General features: G+C 43.7%; 1 protein-coding gene and 1 long non-coding RNA gene across 2 annotated transcripts in view; one reads left to right on the top strand and one right to left on the bottom strand.

Annotated features, from left to right (window-relative positions):
- EPHA4 (EPH receptor A4) overlaps positions 1-23,959 on the bottom strand; it is a 99,240-nt gene that overhangs the window by 19,844 nt on the left and 55,437 nt on the right. The window contains exons 6-8 of the mRNA XM_035544722.2: positions 7,224-7,348; positions 5,889-6,048; positions 4,720-4,831 (exon numbers count right to left, since the gene is read on the bottom strand). Of these exons, the coding sequence (XP_035400615.1) occupies positions 4,720-4,831; positions 5,889-6,048; positions 7,224-7,348 (397 nt within the window). The remainder of the gene's footprint in view (positions 1-4,719; positions 4,832-5,888; positions 6,049-7,223; positions 7,349-23,959) is intronic.
- LOC118247047 (uncharacterized) lies at positions 8,103-10,577 on the top strand. The gene is made up of 2 exons (XR_004778282.2): positions 8,103-8,219; positions 10,249-10,577. It is a non-coding gene; the product is annotated as an uncharacterized LOC118247047 (long non-coding RNA).

Here is a 23,959-nt window from a genome sequence, read left to right as displayed (position 1 = left end):
GCAGAAATCAGGGTGGTAGCAAAAAAAACCCTGACCATCAAAAATGCAGATCCTGAGGATTTTGTTTATTCTTTTAATCACTGTACAACTGAGGGGAGTAAAGAACTGATGTCAGAGCTCCTCTGCTAAGCCCGAGTTGGACACAATAATACAGTGTAGTATGTTAGTTCTACAGATTATTATTTCTACAAGTACACACATGATTTTGTATCCAGTTACATATTTAATTAGTCCAGCTTTAAACTTCAATGGACAAGCTGCGTTCATAAAAGCTAATGCAAGAGGTTAATCCAATAGAGAGGATATGTAGCTCAACCAAATGTGTATTGGGATTTCCCAAAATCTAACGGTATGTACATGTAGAGATTTGATTTTGCATATTCATAGAAAATTCAGAACCAGACACAAAAACAGACATTGCCAAAGAGAAGGGCTTGTTGTTGTTTACTCCTCAGCTTCCTTGTCCTTATGGAAGTCAACAGCAAATCTCCCAGCACATCAGACCCCAGTTAGCCACTGACAAGAGTCTGGGTTGGAGTGAGGAAGAGGGAAGGAAGAGAAACCAAGCCCAGAGGAAGGGCGGTGAGACCAGTGGTGCCTGCAACGCGCAACCCGCTGCCTGGAGCAGGGCAGGAGCCGACCAGGCCTGCTGGGGCACCAGGCCAAGACTGGGTTAGACCTCTGAAAACAGTGAATAGATAGAGGAGAAAAATGAGAATCGGTGAGAGAAAGACCTACCAGCAGATGCGAGATTAAGAGGTTAAAATTTGGAGAAAACATGTGACTTTGAGAGCCTTGGTTTCACTTCCCTTCTGCCCGGCCTGCAGGGAACAGCAGCTTCCCGTCACTCTCAGCTGAAAGGCCACGTCCTAGCTTTTGTCTTTGCAACCCTTTAGTGTCTGGGATTAAATACACTATACTAGTAATGAAAACTATAAATTGCACATGAACAGAAGGAAAAAAATCCAGTTCAACATGTGAAGACTACGTGATCTTTGAACCAAGCCTTGCAGCTCCCAACATCATCAACAGGACTTGTGTTCAGACATAAGAAGCAGGTACATACCCAACCATAAGTGGCTGGGAGCTTTTTTTCTTGATGAAAGTCAATTAAACACAAATGACGCCAAATCACAAGAAAAGCCTTATTAAAAACCACACTGGATCCAAACACCAATTTAAACCATTTTTTTTTGCCTGAGGACTTACGGCTCTGGTATAAAAGAGCTGAGTGAAACTGAGGGACTACGTTCTGCTCCCAGTGCCTGACCTGAATTAGGAGGAGAAATCTCACCCAGTGCCATGCAGGGCTAAGTCAGCTTAGGGGGATTGCAGAGAGGGTTTCAGGTACAACATAACTTCTCTCGGAGGAAAGAAAAAAAGAAGGAAAAAAAAGAAGAAAAAAAGATCCTGCAATTTAAGCAGGACCCTTTCAAATTCATATTATTAGTCTTCAGATACAGATGGGAAAATGAAACACAAATGGCTTTGCATGAATGCATTTTAAGTACGTAAAAATGCTTTTAATCTTATTTCTAAAAAGTAAAATCACCCTAACAACAGATAAAAATAACCTTCCCCCACTAAAACCCAAAGACATGCAAAAAGCAGAGGGTAACAAAGGGATTGCTGTTCAAGCAATATAATTGTAGCTTATTAGCTTTAAATAATACCTTCCAAACTAACTACCTGCTTCCACCCCTGCCCCTGTCACCTGCTGACCCTTCCTGCCTGGCTTGGGGCAGGCCACTCCTGCCTGCCATTGTCCCCCAGCCGCGGGGCCGCGGCTGCTCGGGGCACCTCACCTGAATGGCAGAAGGGAGCCTTTGTCACAGGCTTGAATTCCGTAATTACAGGGATTTGGGCAAGAGTGATTAAATAGCCGTATTCAGGAAAAGAACACAGAAGCTTTCAGAAGCTGCAGGGGTCAGAGACATAGGGAAATCCACAGGTGGGGCCTGGAGATAAGGAGGGGAAGGTCTCTGCCCAGCCGGAGGTAACGGCAGAAGGTATTAGCACACACTGAGGTGAAGCAGCATGGAGCCCGCGCCCCCACAGCCCATGCTGCCACTTTCTCCACCCCAAAGAAGAGGGCTGGGGGTGCTGCAGTGCTCGGGCACCCAGCTGGTGGGGCGTGCTGAGCCACAACCGGGAGCAGAAGCGTGTTCAGCTTCCTGTATGGAGCAGAAGGTAAAGCAATCTATCAATCAGAAGAATTTCTGACGGTAACTCTTGGATGACCAAAGGAATCTGTAGGGCCAACTTACTCCAGCCAAACCCCTCCAGAAAGCAGCTTACTGTTTTACATTTTCTCAAATCTTTTCAAACTCTGTCACTGTAATTTTACTCTGTGCTCCTACAGGGTAGGGTCCTGTTACCTCCTGCTCCTGCTACCTCTACTGCATCCTGCTGTATGGTTATGCCTGTCCTAACCTCAGTAAATTTAAACTAACATTTAGGCAGATTAGTTCTCACATTGACACAAACATCATGGTCGCAGGACAGACCCAAACAGCTTGAGCTGCCTGAAGGCAAAGTCTGTTGACAAATTCTGTTGAGAAGATGAATTTGGGGATTTGAATAATGACTTGAAAAAACATAATGCTAAATTAGTAATAACAACCTAGAGTTCAAAACTGGGCACCGCCAGCATATGTCCAGTTCGCACACTTGGCTCATGGATGCAGAGAGGCCATGTCCACAGGCCAAAGCACAGTTTTGATTGTATAAATATGACTTCTAGGTCATAGCTATATTACAAAACCTCCTCATGGGGACTCTATGGACAAAGAAGCATTTCCTCAACTGAAGTAATTTTGGAACAAAGTATAATTATTTTGCTATTAACTTCAGCTGGTATAGGAACATCACGAAATATCCCCAAAGCCCACACCTCTAAATGACATTGGTGATGTGGTTAAAATCATTTGTGTAATAGTGAATATTAAAGTCGATTCTGTTTATTGAGAACTACTTCCAGCTACTGGAGAGCTGTGTATTGAGGAAGGCTGCTAATTAACAAGGCACATGCATTAGTATGCACAGAGCAGTTTCACTGTCCTGGTATTTCATTCATCTTGCTATTATATCTTTCCCCTTCCACAGCTTCCCTAAGACCTACCAGTATGGAACTACAGGGCATCTCTGAACCCACTACCACCAGACTACTTCTACCTCCATTCCCACCAGTGCTTGGACCAACCTCTTGTCCATACAGCCCACCTGCCGTTTTTTTTTGTTTTTTTTTTTTTTAAACTCGGTCCAAGTTAAACACTTGTGGGCAGAGATAACTGAACAGACAACCTGAGCTGGGAGAAGACCTGGCTGAGCAGGCACCCACACCAGCGAGTCTGTCAGCTACCTGGCTCCAGGCAGCCTTTCCTTTGACAGCTTTATGGCTGATACTAAAGAGAATCAATATGAGGGCAAGGGGCTGACATTTCATTTTCTAAAAAGTGATCCATTGAGGGCCAATCACCAAGCAGTGTTTATCAGCCTTGGGAAGTGACATTTTTTTTATAGGGGGAGGAGGGGAAGGAATCATCTCAAAGCAACTCGACAGGCTCAATTCTCCAAGGTGGCGACTCATAATTAGAAATCCAATGCATCCTGCTATCAATCCTGCCTTAAATAATAAAGTGATCAATAAAAGAGGAGAGGAGATTAAGTCATCAAGCTCAGTGATGCTATTTTCTGTTGCAATGGCTTTTAATAAACCTGTCTCTCCACATTACATTTTCATATGGCCTGTTCTTCTTTCTTATTGCCAGCATGGAGGCTTTGAGGTGAACACCCACAGAAAACTGTAACAATGCTTGACTACTTTCCAGATATTACAGCTATAGTGACTTAACTGCTCTTTAAGACAATTTAAAGTGAGGGAGTAAATCAAGAAAATTTGTGTGCATTTATGGCTGATGCCATTAAACTGATCAACAGAGATTGAGGAAATTTGCATCCCTCAGGTCCCATGCCTCAGATGCAGTAACGATACGTCCAATTTTATCTCTGAATTACACTGAGGCAAAATCATGCTGATCTTTTTAAATGAGACTGAGCATAAACTTGAAGACAAACACTCACACTGTGTTTCTGCTACACTGTCCTCCCATTTGCACGATTGCTCCTGATGCACTGGTTGAATTTGGGAATGAACAAGTACTTGGTAGAAGATTACGGTTCTGCTTTGATCAAATAACCATCAACCCATTCTGCTGCGTTACTGTGTATGATGCTGAATGACTGCAGCTTCTGCTTTACAGTCATTTCCACACACAGTGGAAGGACTAACCCAAAGACTAATGCAGACTCATACAGACTAAGACAAAATCACAAGCACAGCAGTCTGATAGCTTAGTTTGTAACAGTGTGGTTGTTTATTCCCTGTGTATCAGGAGTCAGTCCAAGAAAATCTACTGTACCCATACCCATTAAACTTAACTTCAAATTACACTAACCACAAATCTCTAGCTGGCTTGATTCTCAGTGCCAGTTATTGGAACCAGCTTTGCATTTCAAGGGCAAATGGAGCTGGAACTATTGCCATTACATCACATGCTGCTGTGGTACTAATGTTGAGAAGATCAAAGCTACATGGGAGAAGGCTTGTAATGCAAATGCACTGTTTATGATGCTAATCAAAGAATTTAGCTTTGTTTGGAGGAGACAAAAAGCTCCCTCATGAAAGAGAGAAGGGGGGAGAGAAGCTTAAGTTCTTACCTCCTGCTGATGACAAAGGCTGCAATGAGAATGACCACAAGAACAACACTGCCAGCCACTGAAACAAGCAGCACTGTGGGATTGGTACCATCGCCAATGATGGGGGAAGGAACTGGAAACAGAAAAGAGAGCATTAGCGTCAGACACCCTCAAAATATCAACCTGGGCAGCACTCAATGAGGCTTTCTGGCTTGTGAAGGTAGTTTAGAGTAGGGCTCAAATCTACTTTCAGGCCTTTATTATATAGTCATTTCACACAATTTTCCAAGAGGGCCCTAATTAGCTGAAGACATGATGTTTGATAATGACTTGGGGAACTTCAGTTCACTGGGAACAAGGACTCCCTTCTCCTTCTCCCCTTCAGTGTTGCTCAGAGGGTATAATGGCTATTTCTTTCACCTTCCTAATTGCTCTCCACTCTTCTTTCCTCTTTCATTTTCTCTCAGTGGGGCCAGATGATCACTCCCCAACTGACACAAAGAGTAAGTCATTTTAAAATGTCTTCCGTCTTCCTGCTGGATTGATTATTTTCAGCTGTTAGCATCCTGAAGGATGTTGCCACTGACTGGCATGACCTTAAATTGATTTAAACAGACTTTTATGTCCAAAATAAAACAGGCTTGGTCACATCACCTTCCTACCACTGAAAAGCAAACATTTTTGGGGGCAAATTTGCATGTTACCCTGAACAAAGGGAAAAGCTGTACTAACAACAAAGTTCAAACATTTTGTCTTTATATGACTATGTAAGGGAAAGTGCAAATATCTGAGCTGATGCAGGACACCTAAGTGATTTATGTCAACAGCTTGCAAAGGAGAGCAAGAGGGTTCCATTCCCCTGCAAATGACATGCTCCAAAAACCATGTGCACACATTAAACAAAATAGGCACATGTATCTCTGAAGCATCAGTAGCTTCCAAGTATTTATAAGCTGTATGTCTCCTTAGGCCATTCTGAAGTATTTTCACTGTCAGTGTCTAGAACATAACATAGATGTCTAAGGTCAGGTTTATCACACCACTAATAGTCATGCAGCCATGGAGGAACATTTTCCCAGAATAGATACACCACAGTCCAATTAACCAACGGGAGACTCCCAACACACAGCTCAGTTACATTTTCACTCCTCACTCAAAGAAAATAAAGATATCAGAGGGCATGTTACTACCTGTGTTAGTTGTGAACTCAAATGGTCCACTGAAGTCTCCGTATCCTGCTGCTGTCCTGGCCCGCACATGAAACACATATGAAGTCAGAGGGTTCAAACCTTTGATGTCAGTATTCCTGGAGGCTGTCTTCACAATGCGATAGCTGCGCTCGTTTTGGTCCTAACAAGAGAAGAACACTGTAGTGATCAAGTAAAAATGCCTCACTGCACCATGAACCATGAAATCCCACTTCCTTGCCAAAACTGTTATGATGAAAGAAGATGAGTAACAACAATGGAATTCTCAAAATACGTCCCGAGGGCTTCTGCTCTCTGCCTTGCTCAATACCCCTAGCGCTGAACGCTGCATGGAGCTCTGAGCAAGCCAAATAAGGGTGGTGAGACAGTAGGTATGATGCTCATATATCACTGATTACTTAAGAAATCACACAATGAAATCCTTTGGAAAATAGCCAAGCCTTCAAATATGATCCTCCTGATGAACAAACATTTTACTCACACATGCTGGCACTCTTTTTCTTCCTATCAGCCAGAAGCTGTATCAAAAAAATGGTAATGTATTTCAAAAAAGAAAATGTTCAGAAAATGTCTTCCACGAACCCAATCTTTAAAATTTTTCTATTTTCGGCTGGAAAATGCATCAGAAAACGCATTAATCTAGTTTCCCTGAAAAATCGGTTGCCTTCTTCTGTATGTGCTAGGGAAGCAAATACACAATTATCTTTATTAAAAAAAAAAAAAAAGTACACATATACATGAGAGAGTGTGCAAGCAAGACCAAGTAATTGTCCATTTCTGCAGAGGACCTTCAAAGAAAATAGCTTTCTTCATAGTTCCATAGTTGAGAAGTTATTTGTAGGAATAACATCTCTGTGTAACTTGGCAAGTATGAAGAATGTAATTTTCTTTCCTTATTCTCTATTAAAAGCCATCCAGCCCACACCATTACTCTAAGCAGAAGCTATTGGCAAACAGATCTGATTACCGTATTATATACTTCATTATTATACTTCTGTCTATGATGTAAAGCTAATGACTCACTTCTGCCCAACATTATTGATTCTCATTATAAATATGCTTGCTACAAAAGCTCAGTTCCTAGGTAAGAAAAAAATAGCAGAATAAATTCCTACCATACAGCTGGAATAGCCTATAAGTCTTACTATTTCAAACAACCATTCAAGTGCATGAAATCCTTAATTGGATATTATTAAACTGAATCTGTTCAGTTTCAAATGATGGAATGCTATCTGGAAATAAACTGAAATGGAATGAAGTAAAAAACTCTTCCCAAATTCAAACAAAGCTCGTCACTTGTCCATTTTTGAACAGTACCTTTTCATAGTATTTGACTTCGTACTCCAGAATGACTCCATTTGGCCTGTCAGGTTCCAGCCAGGCCAAGGCAACGCTGTGCCTCGTTATCTCTTTAGCCTGGATCAATGCAATCGGGGATGGAGCTGCCAGAAAAAAAGAAAAAAAAAAAGAAAAAAAAAGAGAGAGAAAAAAAAAGATATAAGCAATAATTTAGTTTTAATAAGACTTTTTTTTCTTCAGCACAACATACGCACTTTCAGAAATTGTGTTTTTCTTGTGCGGGGGTTAGAAGCATTAAGTGTTTTTCCTGTTTTCTCTAACAAATTTGCATTTAATTTCTCTAATAAAGGTTGTTCTTAGATGCTGGGCCATACTAGACAGGTAGGATTTGGAGTAACACTGCAGTTTCCTAAACACCATAATGTTCATAATGCATAGGTACAAACCTTCACAACAGGCTAAGACACTAACAGATTCTGTTTTGTTGTTGTTGTTGTTGTTTTTTGTTTTGTTTTTAAACCTTTGTTAGACACAGCACACAGACTTGTCCCTATGTTTTGGTCCATAATGATTCTTTTCTTCCATGTCCTAAAATTAACTGGTGTTACTTCATCAGCTATTCACTCTACAGGAACTATGAAATTCCTGACAGACCAATCTGGTTTTCTCTAAAGCTGAGAAAACTTTGCCACTGAATTAAGTAAGACCAGAATAAAGCTGAATACATATGAACTGGGACTCTCCCATGAAAACCAGAAAACATGTATTTCAGGAGTCTGAGCCAATCTGTGCTTCCTAACTTGCCCTGCTTACACCCGCCCATGTCTGTGAGCAGTGCCTGGAGAATGAGGAAGCTCAGCGCCCAAGGGCCAGATTCTGCCTTTGATAGCTCCTTCCCAGCCAGGAGATACCGGAGACTGGCCCATTGTGCACCGAACTGGCATAACCAGACCCTGTCCCATGTGGCGCTGTACAGATGTGAGGAACAGAAAAAGCAGGACTGCGCTGCCATGGGTAAGGGCTGCCTAGTTTTGGGAAAAACTTGACCTGGCAACAAGCTACACGCAAAGATCCTTTAAACTGTATCTGTGTGCAGTAATAAGGGCTGCAATGCAGAAGATAACGGGAAGCATCTCATTGTGCGCCCTACTCAATAGAGCCCCCGGTAATGCTGAAGTTCAGGTTTTTGCCTGGCTGGAGGACAATGCGTTCTCCCTTTGACTGTGATAGCAGCAGATTCATGGCAGTGCAGGAGGAACGGGGTTTCTGAAGATTTATGAACCCGGCTGCCCCTTTCTTGCTGTTGTGTTACTGTGTGGTCACGTCTCTAGCCAGCTGTTATCAAGCTCTTTTGATGCTGACAATAGCTGGAATAAATGGTGGAGTCTCCAGGGATAAAAAGGGACATTCATGAAATTTTTAATCTTATCTAACAAAGCTGTCCTGTATAACCAGAGATTAGAGGTCTTCCTAAATTGAATATATTTCTTCTTTTGTCCCCTGAAGCTGTAGACATGTTGCTCTTTTTTGCCTCCTTCCCTTTCTTTTTGTTGCTTTTTTCTACCCTTAACTTTGGGATGACGATCCATGAAAGCGTTAAAGAGAGAAAAAAGTATCCTTGAAACATATCCTTGAAAACTACCAAGAAAGACAAATAAATAAAACAGTCACAATAAATGAAAGGAAAATTGAATGTTGAAAGCCTCAAACCTACTTGACCATATCAGACGGTTCTGATGGAAGTGAAAATAACCAGTAGACGCCACAAAGTCACAAAAGGGTGTCTCCTCTTGATGTGAAACCATCAGGGAGCTGCTTCCTGATTTACTATCTGACAGTTTGGCATCTCTGTTAGAAATGCCTCCAGAACCTCTCTCTTTCTCCCTGTCTGTCTCTCACATGCAAAGGCAAATACTGGATGACAGAGGAGACTATAAACACAGCCAACGGGAGGATCCAGGTGTGCTCCATCAAGTTGTATCTGCGGCATGACTGAAAACCTGCTTAATAACCTCACCATTCCTCAACAGAGAATAGGACTTTTTTTCCCCTTCGCAGTAAGAATGCCACACAGATAATAAATTACAGATCAGATTTGTTACCCTAAAACATACATGACGTTACTGATAAACCAACCAGAGAGAAATCTGCTTAGTTAATCCATGCCTCATGCCAGGCAGACAGGCAATTCATTTTACTGAGAATCTTTCACTTACGCTGGTCTGACCTCAAGAATTGCAGAGAGAAAGTTCACTTTCCTTCCTTCATCCTCTTTTTAACCTCCTCGGTATCCCATTTCATTTCTTCAGGCATTTATATCGGAATTTACTGAGTCCTTCAAAGTTGGGCTGGTAAGTGCTGTATGGAAACGCATTTCTCCTCTGTTGTAAAATGGCTATTTGCAGCAGCAGAATATGCATTAACTTCCAGCCCTTGTGGAAGATGCTCGGTTTTATACAGTTTCAAAAGTGCTTTCTCAGGTCTCTCAAAAATAGACAGTTGATCTCAGGCACTACTTCATACTGGAATAAACGACCTGCTCCTTGCCTCCAGGATGGGAAAGTACTTGTACATCAATTCCTTTGTTAATTCTTACTATTAGAGTTGTAAGAACAACCCTAGTTTTACCCCTCCTGTCAAATACTAACCATTACGCAACTTTGTGCTACTTAACTTTAAATCTATTCTTTTGCCTCTTATTGTGCGGATGACCATTTGCTACCTATTTTTTTGTTTTGGCTGTATATCCTGCCTCTCCACACGCACTACAGAAATCCTCAGAGTGCTGAAGTCCAAGTACAGGACAAAGTACCAAAAGGACATGAAGCAGTCTGGGAGCTCTTTAGCATTTCTGCAACACAAACCTAGAGGGGTCTATGCAACAGGATGATTATCCACACCTCTGTGGACCTCAAGGAACTGGACTGTCAGCCACAGGGAGTACTACAGCTATCCCAGTGTGTGGATAAAACCCTCCTTAACCAACTCTGATATCTGCAAATAGCCCTGCAACTCACGTTTGTTTGTTTGTGTGTTTTCCAAGATCTACCAGGTGACCAGTAAAAATTACTGTTGAAGGGCTGGGCTTCTGAGAGAACATCAGGTCTGGGTCTCCTTGGTCATCCGCACGCAGAAGGGCGAAGAAGCCAGGCAGGAGAGTGCTGGCCAGACAGGGCATCACCGTGCCAGCTCTCACAGCAACCCAGCCGGCAGGGACAGCCTCCTGCGTGAGCTTGCGCACAGTATTTATGTTCTTTTTTCTCCTGCCTTTTGCCTTTATATTGCCTCAGAGATGATGTGAAGATAAACATGTAGCAGATTGTAAAATGACTCTTTGATCACGAGCAGAATAAAAGGCAGAAACGTCTCTCATACACGCGTGGGCTAGCTGTTCGTTATACGCATGCGTTCCTGCAGAAAACATACTGAGCATGGCTTGACCCAAAGACTAGCGTGCACAACCGAGTACCCACAAGTTCTTCTGCCCCACGCACACAGGTAGCATGTACAAGTCCCACCAGAACAGTCCATTTCACAGGTGAGAATGACGAGGCCTCTTGGTGTTTAAAAAGTGGTCCCCTTGAACAAAAGCACTGAGTGAAACTTTTCTTAGTTCAAAGCTCAGCAGTTCCTCTCCCTCAAAAAACTTCACTCCCTACTGATGTGAATGTTGCAATTTTCTTTTATCTACTTCCTCAATAACCTACCATTAAACACCTACTAGTAGTTTTATTACTGCAGTTCTGAGCTTGTGGCGTACAGAGAGAGAAGGAGCACAGATGTACTACAAAAACTTCACCCAAATGCCATAAAGCCATATCCCAAGGCTAATAAGTGCTGAATTATAACAGTTTTGAGGCACTTTAAAGGATGGCAGAGGCAGAGTGTCAGTTTTTCATTACTGGTTCAAATTAAGGGGGGGGGAGAGAAGGAAAAAAACAGGAAATAAATAGATGCAATAAAGTCTCTGGCATGTAGGCATCCATGAGTGAAAACAGCCCTTTATAAAACTAGGGAACATCAGTACTCGGCTATGGAAGATACACAATGCCCAGTGTTTTAGTGAAGATGCCTTCTTAACCACAGCAGGGTTTACTTTCCACTCCCCATGATTTGAATTTAAATGGATCATGTTTACTCAAGGGGTCTTTCACTGATTGAAAAATATGCCCACAGTTTGTACATTATCTCAGCTAAATTCAAATAACATATTTAAATTTAATTACTTGAAGCTTAGGGGTTTTCATGCTTTTCTTTTTTCCCTCAATTGCACACAACAACACTTATTTGTTCTTATCAATGGCTATGCGCTTTGTCAAGCATCAAAATTAAATGCTTGAAAGCACTAATGATGTTACTGTGATTAAGGGTTTTTACCTTCCAGGGTAGATACTAAAAGCTTGCTCCATTATTAATTACTTTAAAAAAAAAAAAAGAAAGAAAGAAAAAAAGAACATTTCTGGGAATCTAACACTGAAAAAAAGTCCTTTTGGAAATCCAAACCAGAAAATAAAAGATCTTCTATTAACTGGAACAAAACACATTTAGGGAAACCTGGCACATTTCAAGTTTTCTCTTTAAATATTTACCTTGTAATATTGTGGGTTTTTTACGTGGCATTTTGTAAATTATATTATCAAATAATCTCACAGCAGGAAAAGGATATACAACACAGGGAATCAAATATGCTTTTAATAATTTCTAAAGGCAACATTCTCCAGGCCTGATCCTGATAATTTTATTCACGTAAGAGAGCAACCTACTCCAGTAACTGCTGTGCTGAGTTCAAGTGAAGGGCGAAGCATCCAGCCCCACAGAGCTGCACGTACCAGACTCTCAGTCCCTGCACCATACACCCACACCTCTCTCTTGCCCAGAAAAAATCGAACTGCTCAAGGACCCCCGTTTTGGGGTACCACCATCCCAAGCTCCAAGTACTCCCAGCAACCCACTTTGCAAACGAAGGGGAATGCGTTTTGCCATGACCAAATTTCCAAGCATACGCATAGCATACGTGTAACCCACATGCGCGCCCAAGGACAAGCACATGGAAGGTTTTTGCATTTGTGAACCTATCTGCACACAGAGTTTAGATGCGGACGCACATCTGAGGAACGGAGCTAGAACCTGGCGTTCCTGTTCCTCGCCGCCAGGCCGACAGCTACGGCTTTCTCCTAGGGGCCGGCACGAGCCTGCAGACTGGCCGTGCACTTCAGCAATTAACAGTGCACACACTTCAATTTTTTTCATTAATCTTTGCGAATAAGAGGAGCAAACATTTCTCCCAGTGATAACTGGACCGGGACAGGACTTGGACAAGGACGCAGAAGCCTGATTGCTCAACCGAGCCCCTGGAAGGCTCCCAAGACATTCCCCAGCCCGCTGTCTGCCCACCGTCTGCCTCTCCCTCCCCAAGGAGGGACAACTGGCGAGGAACATCTCCCAGCCTGGAAATGGAGGTGCGCCAAGACTCAGGCCAGTGTTTTCAAGCTTTAGCATTTAAAGCACAGACTTTAAGTCTACACCACTGGAGAAAAACGCCTAAGGTTATTCACCCGCATTTGAAAATCCTGGCAACACAACGTGAAGCAGTGTGACAGCTGAGCGTGGTCTGCTTCTCTCAGTCCTTCCAGTCAGTCATAACACTTCTGCAACTCAACTTTCTTTCCTTGTTACTAGAAATTGCACTGCTCAGGAAAAGATCCAGCTCAGCCAGGAATACTCTCACATGACATCTTCATCCCCAAATGAACAGCACACAGCATCCTTCCTTTCTTTCCAGGCCCACAATCCAGAGCCTATGAGCTCTAAGAAAAACAAGGGACAAGCTCTCAAATCCAGGGACCAGCCCTCATCAGTTATGTTTATAACGATGTGTTCATAAAGGAAGGGGCTTGAAAATGAGATTTTAAAGACTGTTAACACTGCATTATTATGTTTTAAACATTTCCTCTGTTTTAAAGTTTTCATTTCTTGCCTCTCCCAAAAGAACCTGCACTGCAAATCTTGCCAAACCACAAAAGCTGGCTCTGACTTGCATCAAATCAAAAGCTCGCAGAAAAAAACAGGCTGTTAGCAGCAACGAATAGTAGTAGCTGAGGATTATTAGAGTACTTTATATTTACCATCCTACTCCAGCTTTAGCTCTTGGAGACATGCAGCAACTGCTGAGGATTCACAAAGAGCCTGGGCATCTTCTGGGCTGTACACGTCAGTTTTAGCACAGACTGCTTCAGCATACCAAAACTGCCCTCATTTAGACCGAACCCAATCCAGGAGCTGAGGTCTGACCACAGCTCCCCATGGCTCACATCAGGAACTGCAATGAGACAAGGGTGACGAAGAAGATTTTGCACACCCAGGAGACGGCTCACCCCGGCTGCCCATTTCTGGGGACCAGCTCTTGACACCGATATATCGCTTTCAGGTACTGGCCCTCCAATTCTGAAGGCCACATCGTGATGTCAGCTAATGCAATGCACGTCTGGAGTAACTCCAGAGATCTGAATCTGCAACCCACAATCCCAAGGATTGCCTTAAAGCAGAAGAATCTACATAACATTTAGCAAGAGATCCTTATTACAGCTCAAGCACGGGGTCTGTTTAGTCTGAGAACTGCTTGTTTTCTTTCTGCTAGCTTGCTAAGAAATCCTGTTGGCATGTTCTGACAAGGATAACTCAATAGTTGCCAACAGAAACATGGCATAATACTGTGTGTGTATTTCCTGTATGTATGAATGCCAGTTTAAAACAAACAGGAAAACAAGGCTTTCAGTTGGAAGGCAATTTATAAAAATCTGTCTGAACATTACAATCACTTACAAATCAGCATAGAAACATTTCTAAATGCTTAAACCAGAATGATTAACACAAGGAGGGTGAACGTACTTAGTGCTGTAAATTGCTCTAAGAAATCCTACTGCTGTAAGCAATTTGTTAAGATTTGGAATTAGTCAGCAGCTCTCTGACCTGAGCAGGTTGAGAGCCGCTGGTCACAAAGCAGGTCACGGCCGTTAGCCTTCCTTCCAGCTGAGGTTAGACCCTGACGCAGCATAAACAAAAATAAATCCTTTAGCCTAGAGAAGCTAACAGTGATGCTCCGCTGCCTTACGCTGAATTGAGAGCCGCAGGGAGAAGGGGCCACACAGTCCGGTTGGAGTGTGCTGGAGCTCTCAGAGCCCTCCTTTAGGGCCCGGAGCAGTTGCAGCTGTAGGCAGGGTCCCACAACCCAAATTTGGGTTGAAAACTTCTGGGAAGCACACAGTGTAATCACCCTGCTACTTCCCAGAGGCTGAGCCCGCAAGCACCTCCAGAAGCCTCTGGCGGGGACACAGCGTGCATCGCCCCGGGGTGCAGCGGCACTGGGGGAAGCAGAAGGAGGACTGGAGACCATAACCTCCTGTTATTAAAACAGATCGTGCTGTTGGAAGCAGGGCATTCCCCAGCCTCTCAAAGCAAGCAGTCCAGAGCAATCTGACCCACTTACCAGCACCCCCACAGGGCAGCTCCACCTCACCCACACCAGGCTGCTGTTCCTCCCCAGAACCAGCCTGCCCTTCACCTCTGCAGTGCTGCACAGGAGGGGACTGCTGAGCTGTCTTTGCAGAACAACCTCCTCTCCAGCTCCTTCCACAAGGAAACCAGAGCTACCCTCGAAGATGCACCAGGTGCCCCCGAATGATGCCCGTGTCCCCAGCCCCTCCTCGAGTCAAGCAAGCACCCAGCTACTCCTCCTCACCGTCCTCCCACAGAGGAGGTGGGCCACGTCCGCACGTGCTCCGTGAGTTAGCTGACAGTGGGGGTACCGCTGTTCTTAAATTCCACAGGGCCAGCGAAGTGTCGTGCTGTTTCTGTGCCCTGCAAACCACTCCTTGCGTGCAGCTGTTCAACCACTTACGATAATGCATCAACAATCAATGAAACAATACTGAAAATACTGACTCTGCTCTATTACTATCCCAAAGGGACAACCCTTTGTCTCACATTGCAAAGGACAGCTCTCTTCTGATGCTTCATGCCTGCATCTGTTAAGAGAAAGACTCACGTCTGCTCCTTGGTCCTTTCTTATCCCAAGCCACCTGAGCACGCAGTTTCCTCAACAGTTATGGCATCAAGCTTAATCCACCGAGGGGCAGATGGGGGATTCAGTACCTAAGGCAACATGTCTCCTTCATTCTCACATGGTTCCTTTTTATTTACTCGAAACATGAATGTCTAGATATACACCTGTTAAATAACTTCCTCTGTCACTTACTCACAGCATTAAGAATATGAGGTTTTGTAAAAAGAACTGCTCAAAAGCCTCTTTGAAATCCTGACAAATAAAAACCTCTGTCCCTACTCACTTACATGCTTTGGAAATATTGAAGCATCTTCTAAACAAAATAAATAAATAAATGTTATGACTCATTTTCCCAAAGCAGCATTTGCTATTTTAATAAATAGATTTGGCCATGTTGTCTCATCCTGGCTTCTGAAGTGCTTCAGTAATAGCAGAGAGTTAGACTTTGCCATTTGGGTTTCTCAGATCAATCACCCAACATCAGAAATGCCAAGAATCTTGGAGGAAGAAAAGATAATAAAATCAGAAACATTTTCCTCCCACGGTGACACACCGAAGTGACAGGCTCTAGTGGCAACTGCAGGCTGGGTTTCAAACGTGCCCTCCTGAGCCTGTGGCACCTGAAAGAACCAAAACCCAGGGCTCACCTGACAATAAAAAACATAATTCCCATTTTAACACTTGAGTGTAATAACTTGTTTTGAAGTCACCAAAGATAAGGAACTTCACTTTAAGGTCCATCACACAGAAGAAGCTGGTGCAGAAGCACCAAGCATTTCTGCACTAACCTTTCAGCTGGATGACCTGTACATTTTAATTATGTTTGACATTCAGAGAGTTCACGGGAACTCCGGTAAAGCACCTTCAGTACAGAAGTTAGATGGATTCAACACAATACAACCTCCGTCTCTGGGCTGTGGGCTCTCAGGATTGAATCAAGGTTTAGGTTTTCTGTGCTCACATCGGTAGCACTTTGTGAAGGACACTGCTCTGACAGCACTTGGAGACCCACAGCTCTTCTACATACAGCAACAAACCCTTCTGTGCCACCAAATATCCTCTCTTCTTGAGTGGGAAAAAGAAGATACTTCATGCTTTTGGAAAAGTATCAGAATTAGAGAGCAGCACACCACGTTCTCCTGGGCATTCCCAACCACAGCTCTTCTCACAGGTCCTCTCATCAAAAGTGAATTAAGCCCATTTTCCTTCATCTGCAACAGGCAGATTTCTTCAGGAAATTAAAAATCCTAAATAGAGCTGCTGAGAGAGAGAACTATATTCTGCTCACAGTGCTGCTGGAAAAGCAAAGCTACCTGAAGTTTGTTGTGCAGTTAAAAAAAAAAAATAATGTGATGAGGGACAAACTGGGGAAGAGCCTTAAGCTTCCTGAAACACACAAGCCTTGAAATTAAAATCTTAGCTCATGATGTCAGTAACTGACTACATCATAGGTGGCACATAATTAAACTTACATAGGGGTTTCATTATTTTGGGTTTATGCCGGATACTGAAAACTAGTGCATTATTCATTTAAAACTTGTGTCAATTGGAAAAACCCCAAGTGGAGTAAGCAATTAAATATTAAAAGTGGCTGCCTCAGTGGAAAATGGTCAGAAAGACGGCTGGTAAAACTTCCTGTGCAATGCAAGTGCCATTACAAAGTCTGAACAGTTTCAATCCTGAAAAAAAAAAGGAATAAAAAAATAATCAACCTCAGGAGGTTATGAAGATTTGGGGTTCTACAAAGAGATCTGCCACGCTTATTTCCTAGAGGAGTACTGAGTACGCCAGGCAAATAAAAGCCTGTGAAAACACTAATCTCAGATTAACTCAGCCATCACACAGACAGCTCTGTATTCTGAGTCGGGACTCTCATTTTTAGTGCCAAAGCTGTGGTACAGTGGGAGGAGGACCCCGAGAGCCTTCCCCGGCTCCTGGTGAGAAGAGCCCTGGGGCGCTGCTGGGGCAGGCAGGGCTCAGGAGGGTACTTATGGGGTGCAACTGAGAGGTGGCCAGGATGGGGATTGCAATGAAAAGTACAATCTTCACCCAAAATCTTAAATTCAGAAGTAATTTCTTCCTCTGACAGCATGCAAAGCACTTTTCAGTGTTGTGCGTGCCCTCCCTGTAAGGCTCATCCTTTTGCTTTCAGGTCTGTTTTGTCATCTACAGGTCCACAAATCTGATTATCTTCTTACTTGATCCAGATGAAGCCAAGCTGATAACCTCCATTAAGGATCATTCTGACTCTAAATAAGCTAGGAAACTCCTGTGCTGCAGAGCCCCTCTTGCCAGTGATGCTTGCAGCTCCGTGTACAAAAATACTCTCCGGTTAAAGACAAACTGTGCATTTGCAAGCAGAGCTAACGAAGCCTCCCTCCAAGCCCAGTCCACTCCTTTCAAAACCAGTCCTTCCCAGCACGTGCACGATCACAGCTTTGACTTCCAGCATCAGCAGCCGTGAAAGCAAGCGGCTGAAATGCTCTTGGAAACACACCGCCGGGGCTGCATGTCCTGCCTGAAGTATGACGGAGAGCCCGCAGATCTCTGCAGCTCCCCAGGACCGCGCTTGGCCACCTCGCCACCGAGCTCCCAAGCCGCGGGACTGGACACGCAGCCACTCGCATGCTGCACTCACCTTCTGCCTTATTTATGTACACGCACGGGACCTGATAAACGAGAGGGAAGGATGCAGCCATTCCATCTGCATTCCCTTTTATGCTAAGAAAGATAAATGGAGGCTGATTCAGAGGACAGATTTAAAGAACGCACTATGTTATCTAGACAAGTGCAATCTTCCCAGGGAGCTGTTGTAGTGGTTGTCTCGAGATCATGCCTTTATTTGTTAGCTAAAATAAATGGACACCACACAAAATTCAATTCACAGAGGAGGTATCTTTTCCAGCCCACTATTCCTTCCTATTTTACTTAGCCAAAACTGTCTTGTCCTATTATTTATTGATGTGACCATTTAATAGCATATAGAAAATTAAAAATAATAAAAAGCTAATTAAAAACTTCAGTGCTTTCCTTTTAGTCTTCAGAAATCTTCCGAACTGAAAGACATTTATATCCACAGCACATTACAATTTAAGGGGTTTTCTCTCTGTAATAATCCATGGATACTTTCAATGGATTTTAATGTAGACAAAACCAAAGAGATTTTCTTGCACAATAAAAGCATTTAATAAAAAATCAGAATCAGTCAATCTTCTTTTTAAGACTAGGTGATAGAACTCGATAGCAGCGATAAAAATCCTAATAAATTCTAGAGGAATAGTTCAGAGAGCTGAGAAAGAACTTATGATTTCCTTTTAAGTTCATAAGGGATTTTTCTATAAGGGATGGTTTAAAATGTAAATGACCTAGGGGATAAAAATACAGATGCTGTAGCTTCCTATGCCTCTCTAGACTGTATTAAAAAAATCTAAAACCACGTAACTTTTGTTATTAGCAGTTCACAAATTACAGCTTCCATAGACCCTGAACCTGTTTTTCGAGTGCACTGTAAGACTGCTGGGATCCCGGTTCTTGAATTTAGTAATGAGGGCAGATTACGTTAATCTAAGGAGACGCCATGAAATCCTTCAAGTAGCTGCAGACAGAGTCTATACATTTGCCTGCTTTGTTTGGGAGGGGAAGCCCAGTGGAGCCTTGCCGTAATAATAAAGTGCTCCCTGCACGCCAGTTCACACGTGGGGCTAAATCTGAAGTGACATTTCTCAATGAAAGGAGCAGTATTCACTCGTGTGCTCAGCATTTTGATGTCCGCCAAAACCTGGCAAACATGATTACAGAGATCCAGCAGACATGCCACAGCTCTATTTAGTCCTCATGGCTCAACGCAATGCTATGCAAAAAAATAAATAAAAAATCACTGGCTGCCTTGGGATGGCATTCTGGGAATAGGGCTTCATGCATATGGATGGGCTTGACACACTTTTTGCAACTCCTTGTACAAAGACGGAATATCTGAACCGACCGAGGCTGCTGTACCACCCTTGCCAGGCCAGCTCAGCATCCTGCCCTTCAAACCGTGCGCCAGGGCAGAAACTTGGGCGCTCGGGGACTAGCTGTGTTTATTTGTGCTACTCTGCGTGGCATTTTAATTAGTAACTGTGCGGACTTAAAACCTTGGAATGGACGCACAGGGACAGTTGTGCAGCCTAGCTTTTGTATTTCCACTCTCTCAAAAAAAATCCTGTTTGAGGACATCAGCAGGGGGTTAATGGAAGCTTTGATAAAGTTCTCCGAAGCCTTTTCTTGTTGCTCAACTACAGACTGGACTCTGCTGTCTTTCTGGCTGCTTTCCAACTAATTAATTTAGTCAGCTGCAAAAAGAACTAGAAAAGTTAGAAGCCCAGCTAAACATTTGGTAGCCACAAATACTCCTAGGCGAAGCCTCCTTCCGTATGAAAGTATTTCCTTGCAAACTGTTTAAGAGGAGCGCTCAGGCTGCATGGCAAACTGGGAGAATGCGAAATGTCAGCCTGCTGCCGGTGGAAGGAAACGAGCAGTTAAATAATCCACTGCAAATGAAAGCTCCAGGACCATGCCTTGATCTCTGTCAGGTTAGTAACTATTCATCTGTACCTACAGAACTGAGACCAGAATTTGATCGGATTTGATGCCTCTTAAAAGTTAATTTATATAATTACAAGCATGTTCAATGCTAACCAGTCCTGAAATTAAACACCTTTTTCCTGAGGTAACAAGCCCTATTTTCCACAGCAAACCATGAGATCCTTTTAAAAATGTGACCAAACTTTTATTTAAACGCTGCAATTACTTCTTGGCACTCTCTGACACGCAACTTGTCTAAGCTGCTCACTGAACCCTGAAGCTGGTTATTTACTAAGGATCTTTAGAAAGCACTTTTTTTTTTTTCCTTCCGAGCAAGACTTGTATTCCCCACCTTGAATACAAATTCATGGAAATGGGTGGTGCAGGTAGCTTTGCCAGCAAGCAGGCAGTTGTTATTTTAATTATTATTTCTTTGTGGAAGGCTGCAGTTACCTTAAAATAATAATGTAATCCCTCCCAACAATAGTTTTCCCGGTTTTGTTTTGAAGACAGTAGCACGTATACTTACAGCTAGGCATTTATTACAGGCCATCAGCTAAAGCCTGGCCAAGAACACGGAGTCGTTAATAAGAAACTCCCACTTACATCTGCCAGCTTGGAGAAGCTCCTTACTCAGAAACATTATCTTACACATGGAATTAAACGTGCAAGAGGAGAAATCTGAAATGGTCAACACTTGACATCCCCGAGACACTAAGAAATCTCACACTAAACACTGAAAACTTCCGACTTGGAAGTATTCCCGACCGTTTGCTTCCACGCAATTCCCAAATTTCCTGTGCTGGGATCACTTATCTTCCTTGTGGATCTCCCACCACGTTTCTATTTGAAAGGTTTGTGGCTTCCCAAAAGACATTATTTGGTTTGCTTTAGAAGCCCTTGCGGTAACTCCCTTGGATGTAAATCTGCAGAGGGAAGGCACAGCTCAGCTCCTTCGGACACGGCCGCTCGTCCTCCTGCGCCACTGGCACCTCGCCTCGCTGGCTGTGGCAGGTGAAACCCCACGGCAGCTGACAGCTCATCCCAGCCCTTCTGCTGGAAAAGCAGGGGAGCGGTTGCTAATTATGTCTAGCAGATCAGTGCAAAGCCTTAGAAAGCACACCGGTTGAGATTCAAAATGAGAAAGTTGCATACAATTAGCCCGGAATTCGGCAAGATGCTGCAACAAATCACCCGGAGTGTCACGCTCACGTATCACCCCTTTTTTAAGTCTCTGCTTACGAGTTTTGAATCTCTTTACCTATTGAATAGATGCTTGACACAGCTCCATTTGAGGAACAAGGAGATTGCTGATCCATCATCCTCAGTACAAACACCTTTAAAGCAAAATAAAAACGCCCCTTTGCAACTCCCCTTTTCCATTAGCCTGGCGTTTTGCAGGCAAAAAAACCACAGCAGCCAGAAGTATCAAACACATGCAGAGCTCTGGACATCTGGCACATACGCCGTTGTTTGCCAAGAGATTATTTTAAATCAGGCTTTGGGGGAACGGAGGGAGCCAGGGCGCTGCGAGTGTTTACACACCCCAGACACCAGCCCCAGGAGCCCCCCCCGGGTTGTGCGCCTGGGGAAAGGCCTCCTGGAACAGGCTGTTTGTATCCTTTGGCTGCAGGGAACAAGGAACTGGAAAGGGTGGGACCGTGCTGGTAGCAAGTCCTTTGAGGAAAATTACATCAACTCCGGGACCAGCTATCGCCTTGCCCCGCAGCGGGGGCCCTCGCCCACCCTTGGCAGCGCCCAGGATTTCTTAGGAAAAAAGGAAAACCTTTGCAAGGGCTGAGCGTAAAACTGCAGGACTCTGAACAACTAGAGAGCTTGCTATTTCTGCAAGCAAAATTAATTTCTTGGACCACCTCCCTGCTGGTAAGATTCTCAAGATGCGCGTAGGTATCAATAGCTCGACACTGCTTTGCCTCTGTCCTCCACCGTAAAAAAATCAAAAAATTTTATATTCCCTCTCAGGGTAAAGAAATTATTTGCTGTTATTTCTACTGAAACCAGGACTGTACTCAAAGAACACGATGGAGTTTAGACAATCAGATGGACGGATTGATCTTCGGACTATCTGCTAATTTCTCTTTTCTAGTAGTAGTTTTAATAGTATTCATGCAGTCACACAAAGAAAATTCTGCACTTGAAATCTAGTTAACAATGGCTTTTGATGTTTTGCTATATAGCAGTTCTTTATAGATAAGCTATAAATATCTAGGAAAGTAACACATTTAAAAAAAAAATACCGAAAGCCTGAGGTTTACTGGCTTTGGCATGTTTTGCTTTTGATCTGCCTGAGCAACTATTACTTTGTCGATATATGCAGTGCGCACTGACCAAGGGCAATGTATGGCCATGAATTTTTACTGACTGCAAATTCAGTTCTGCACGGGCTAAACCACGCTGGCAGCATGTAAGACCTTATATGCATTTTCCGTGCCGTTCGGCACAACACGTGAGGAATGCTAATCAACATTTGAAAGGGAACGTGGGCTTTCAAAGACCCACCGAAACGCAAAATGGGAATACATTCCCCTACCAACGGGTCCAGTGGAACTTGCGGGTCATCTGGAAGCAAGCAGCTCCCACTTCTTCCCCCCTCATTTCTAACTTAAAGCACGATCAGCATCAAGGGGGGTTCGGATTTGTTGTTTTTACCAATGGAATTAAGAAGGTCCACAAACAAGCAAGCCTAAAGGCCGAATAAACCCGAGCAGCAGTTGACATTTTCCTTCCCTGCACTGAATGTCCGCATTTCGGGTTCACCGCAGCTCTGTCATCGCAAGCGCCGCCTGTCCCAGAAGAACACGGGATTCACGTGGGTCTTCTCAGCGGGGCTCGGGTCCTGGTGGCACCGTGACCCACTTTAGCTCCTGCCTGGAAGTGGCTGCTGAACAACCGCAGGGCTCTGAGTGACAGTGAGGGACCAGGGGAGCATACAAAAGAGGGGGAAGGACTGCGGCACAGCCAGCCGCGCTGCTCTGCCGCCGAGATGAAGCAGCTCTGAGACAGGCGAACAGACAGCTAGACAGGCAAGGTGTGGGGGATCGGAGACAAAGGAGTGGGGAGGGAAGCGAGAAGAGAAAGAGGAAAAAATGGGACGGGGAGCCTGAAATATTCATAAGAAAGATCCCTTCTTGAACCTGAGCACAGGCAGCGTAAACATTGCTAGTTTTATGCAGGGGGAGAAAGAGGAAGTTTATTTATTTATCCTCTTTTTTTCATCCTAATTGGCACATCCTTCCTCTGCCTAGCTGAGATGGTCTACTTAAAGACCACCGAGCCCAAGGTACCTAACAAGGCAACAAATCACCAGGCAGCCTTTTATTCAGAAACATCAAGCGTTTAACTCCTGCACGAAAGGAGCAAGAAGGAAGCCCATCCCTCACAAAACACAAACAAAAAGAAGGGAGGAAAGAAAGCAGCAGAATGAGTTTGGATTTTAAATCTCATTTAGAGCTTGTGTAGGTTTCCCCCCACCATTGCTCCCCTGCCTTATCAACTCCTTTAGCATCCGTACAGAAACGTGGTCCTTGCTGTGCGGCACCCTCGGACACGCACGCGGCTCACTTGACAGCGAACCTGGCTGGACACCTAAGAAGTCAGGCTGTGGTCTTTATTAAAATATAAAGTGTGCAGTGCCTCTTTGGGAAAAAAAAAAAAAGGCAAAGAAAAAAAAATAGCTTCCTGCTTGCTGTGAACAAGGTCTCTTTATTGAGAGATTTACTTTTAATTTTGAACAGCTTCGCAGCATTATCCTTAGTAGGGTAAAAAAAAAAAAAGAGCCTGGAGATTTTTGAACTGTTCAGTCAGCTGCCTGGCAGGGTTTCTCATTGAAACCAGCCTCTTCGCAGCACCATATGAGAACTGCTGGTTTGCATCTCTTCCACAAGTCGTTTCACATTTGTAAGGGATGGGCAAAGTGCTGATTTCATTTGAGCAAAAAGAGCCAGCCACAAAAGCCACCACTGCTAGTAGGGAGCCTCAGTATCAGTATTTCCCAGTACTCACTGTGATGAGGTGCTAGCTGCAAGTTTCCACAGCTCAGCGCTTCATCCTTTGCTTTTTTAATTTTGTTTTAATCTTACATGGGAAAAGAGCGGCAGCTCCCATCTCA

This window comes from Cygnus atratus, chromosome 9 (genome assembly GCF_013377495.2).
Source record: "Cygnus atratus isolate AKBS03 ecotype Queensland, Australia chromosome 9, CAtr_DNAZoo_HiC_assembly, whole genome shotgun sequence".
In the NCBI taxonomy this organism is placed as follows: Eukaryota; Metazoa; Chordata; class Aves; order Anseriformes; family Anatidae; genus Cygnus; species Cygnus atratus.
The sequence above is the reverse complement of the archived record's forward strand: the minus strand, read 5'-3'. Positions and strand labels throughout refer to the sequence as shown.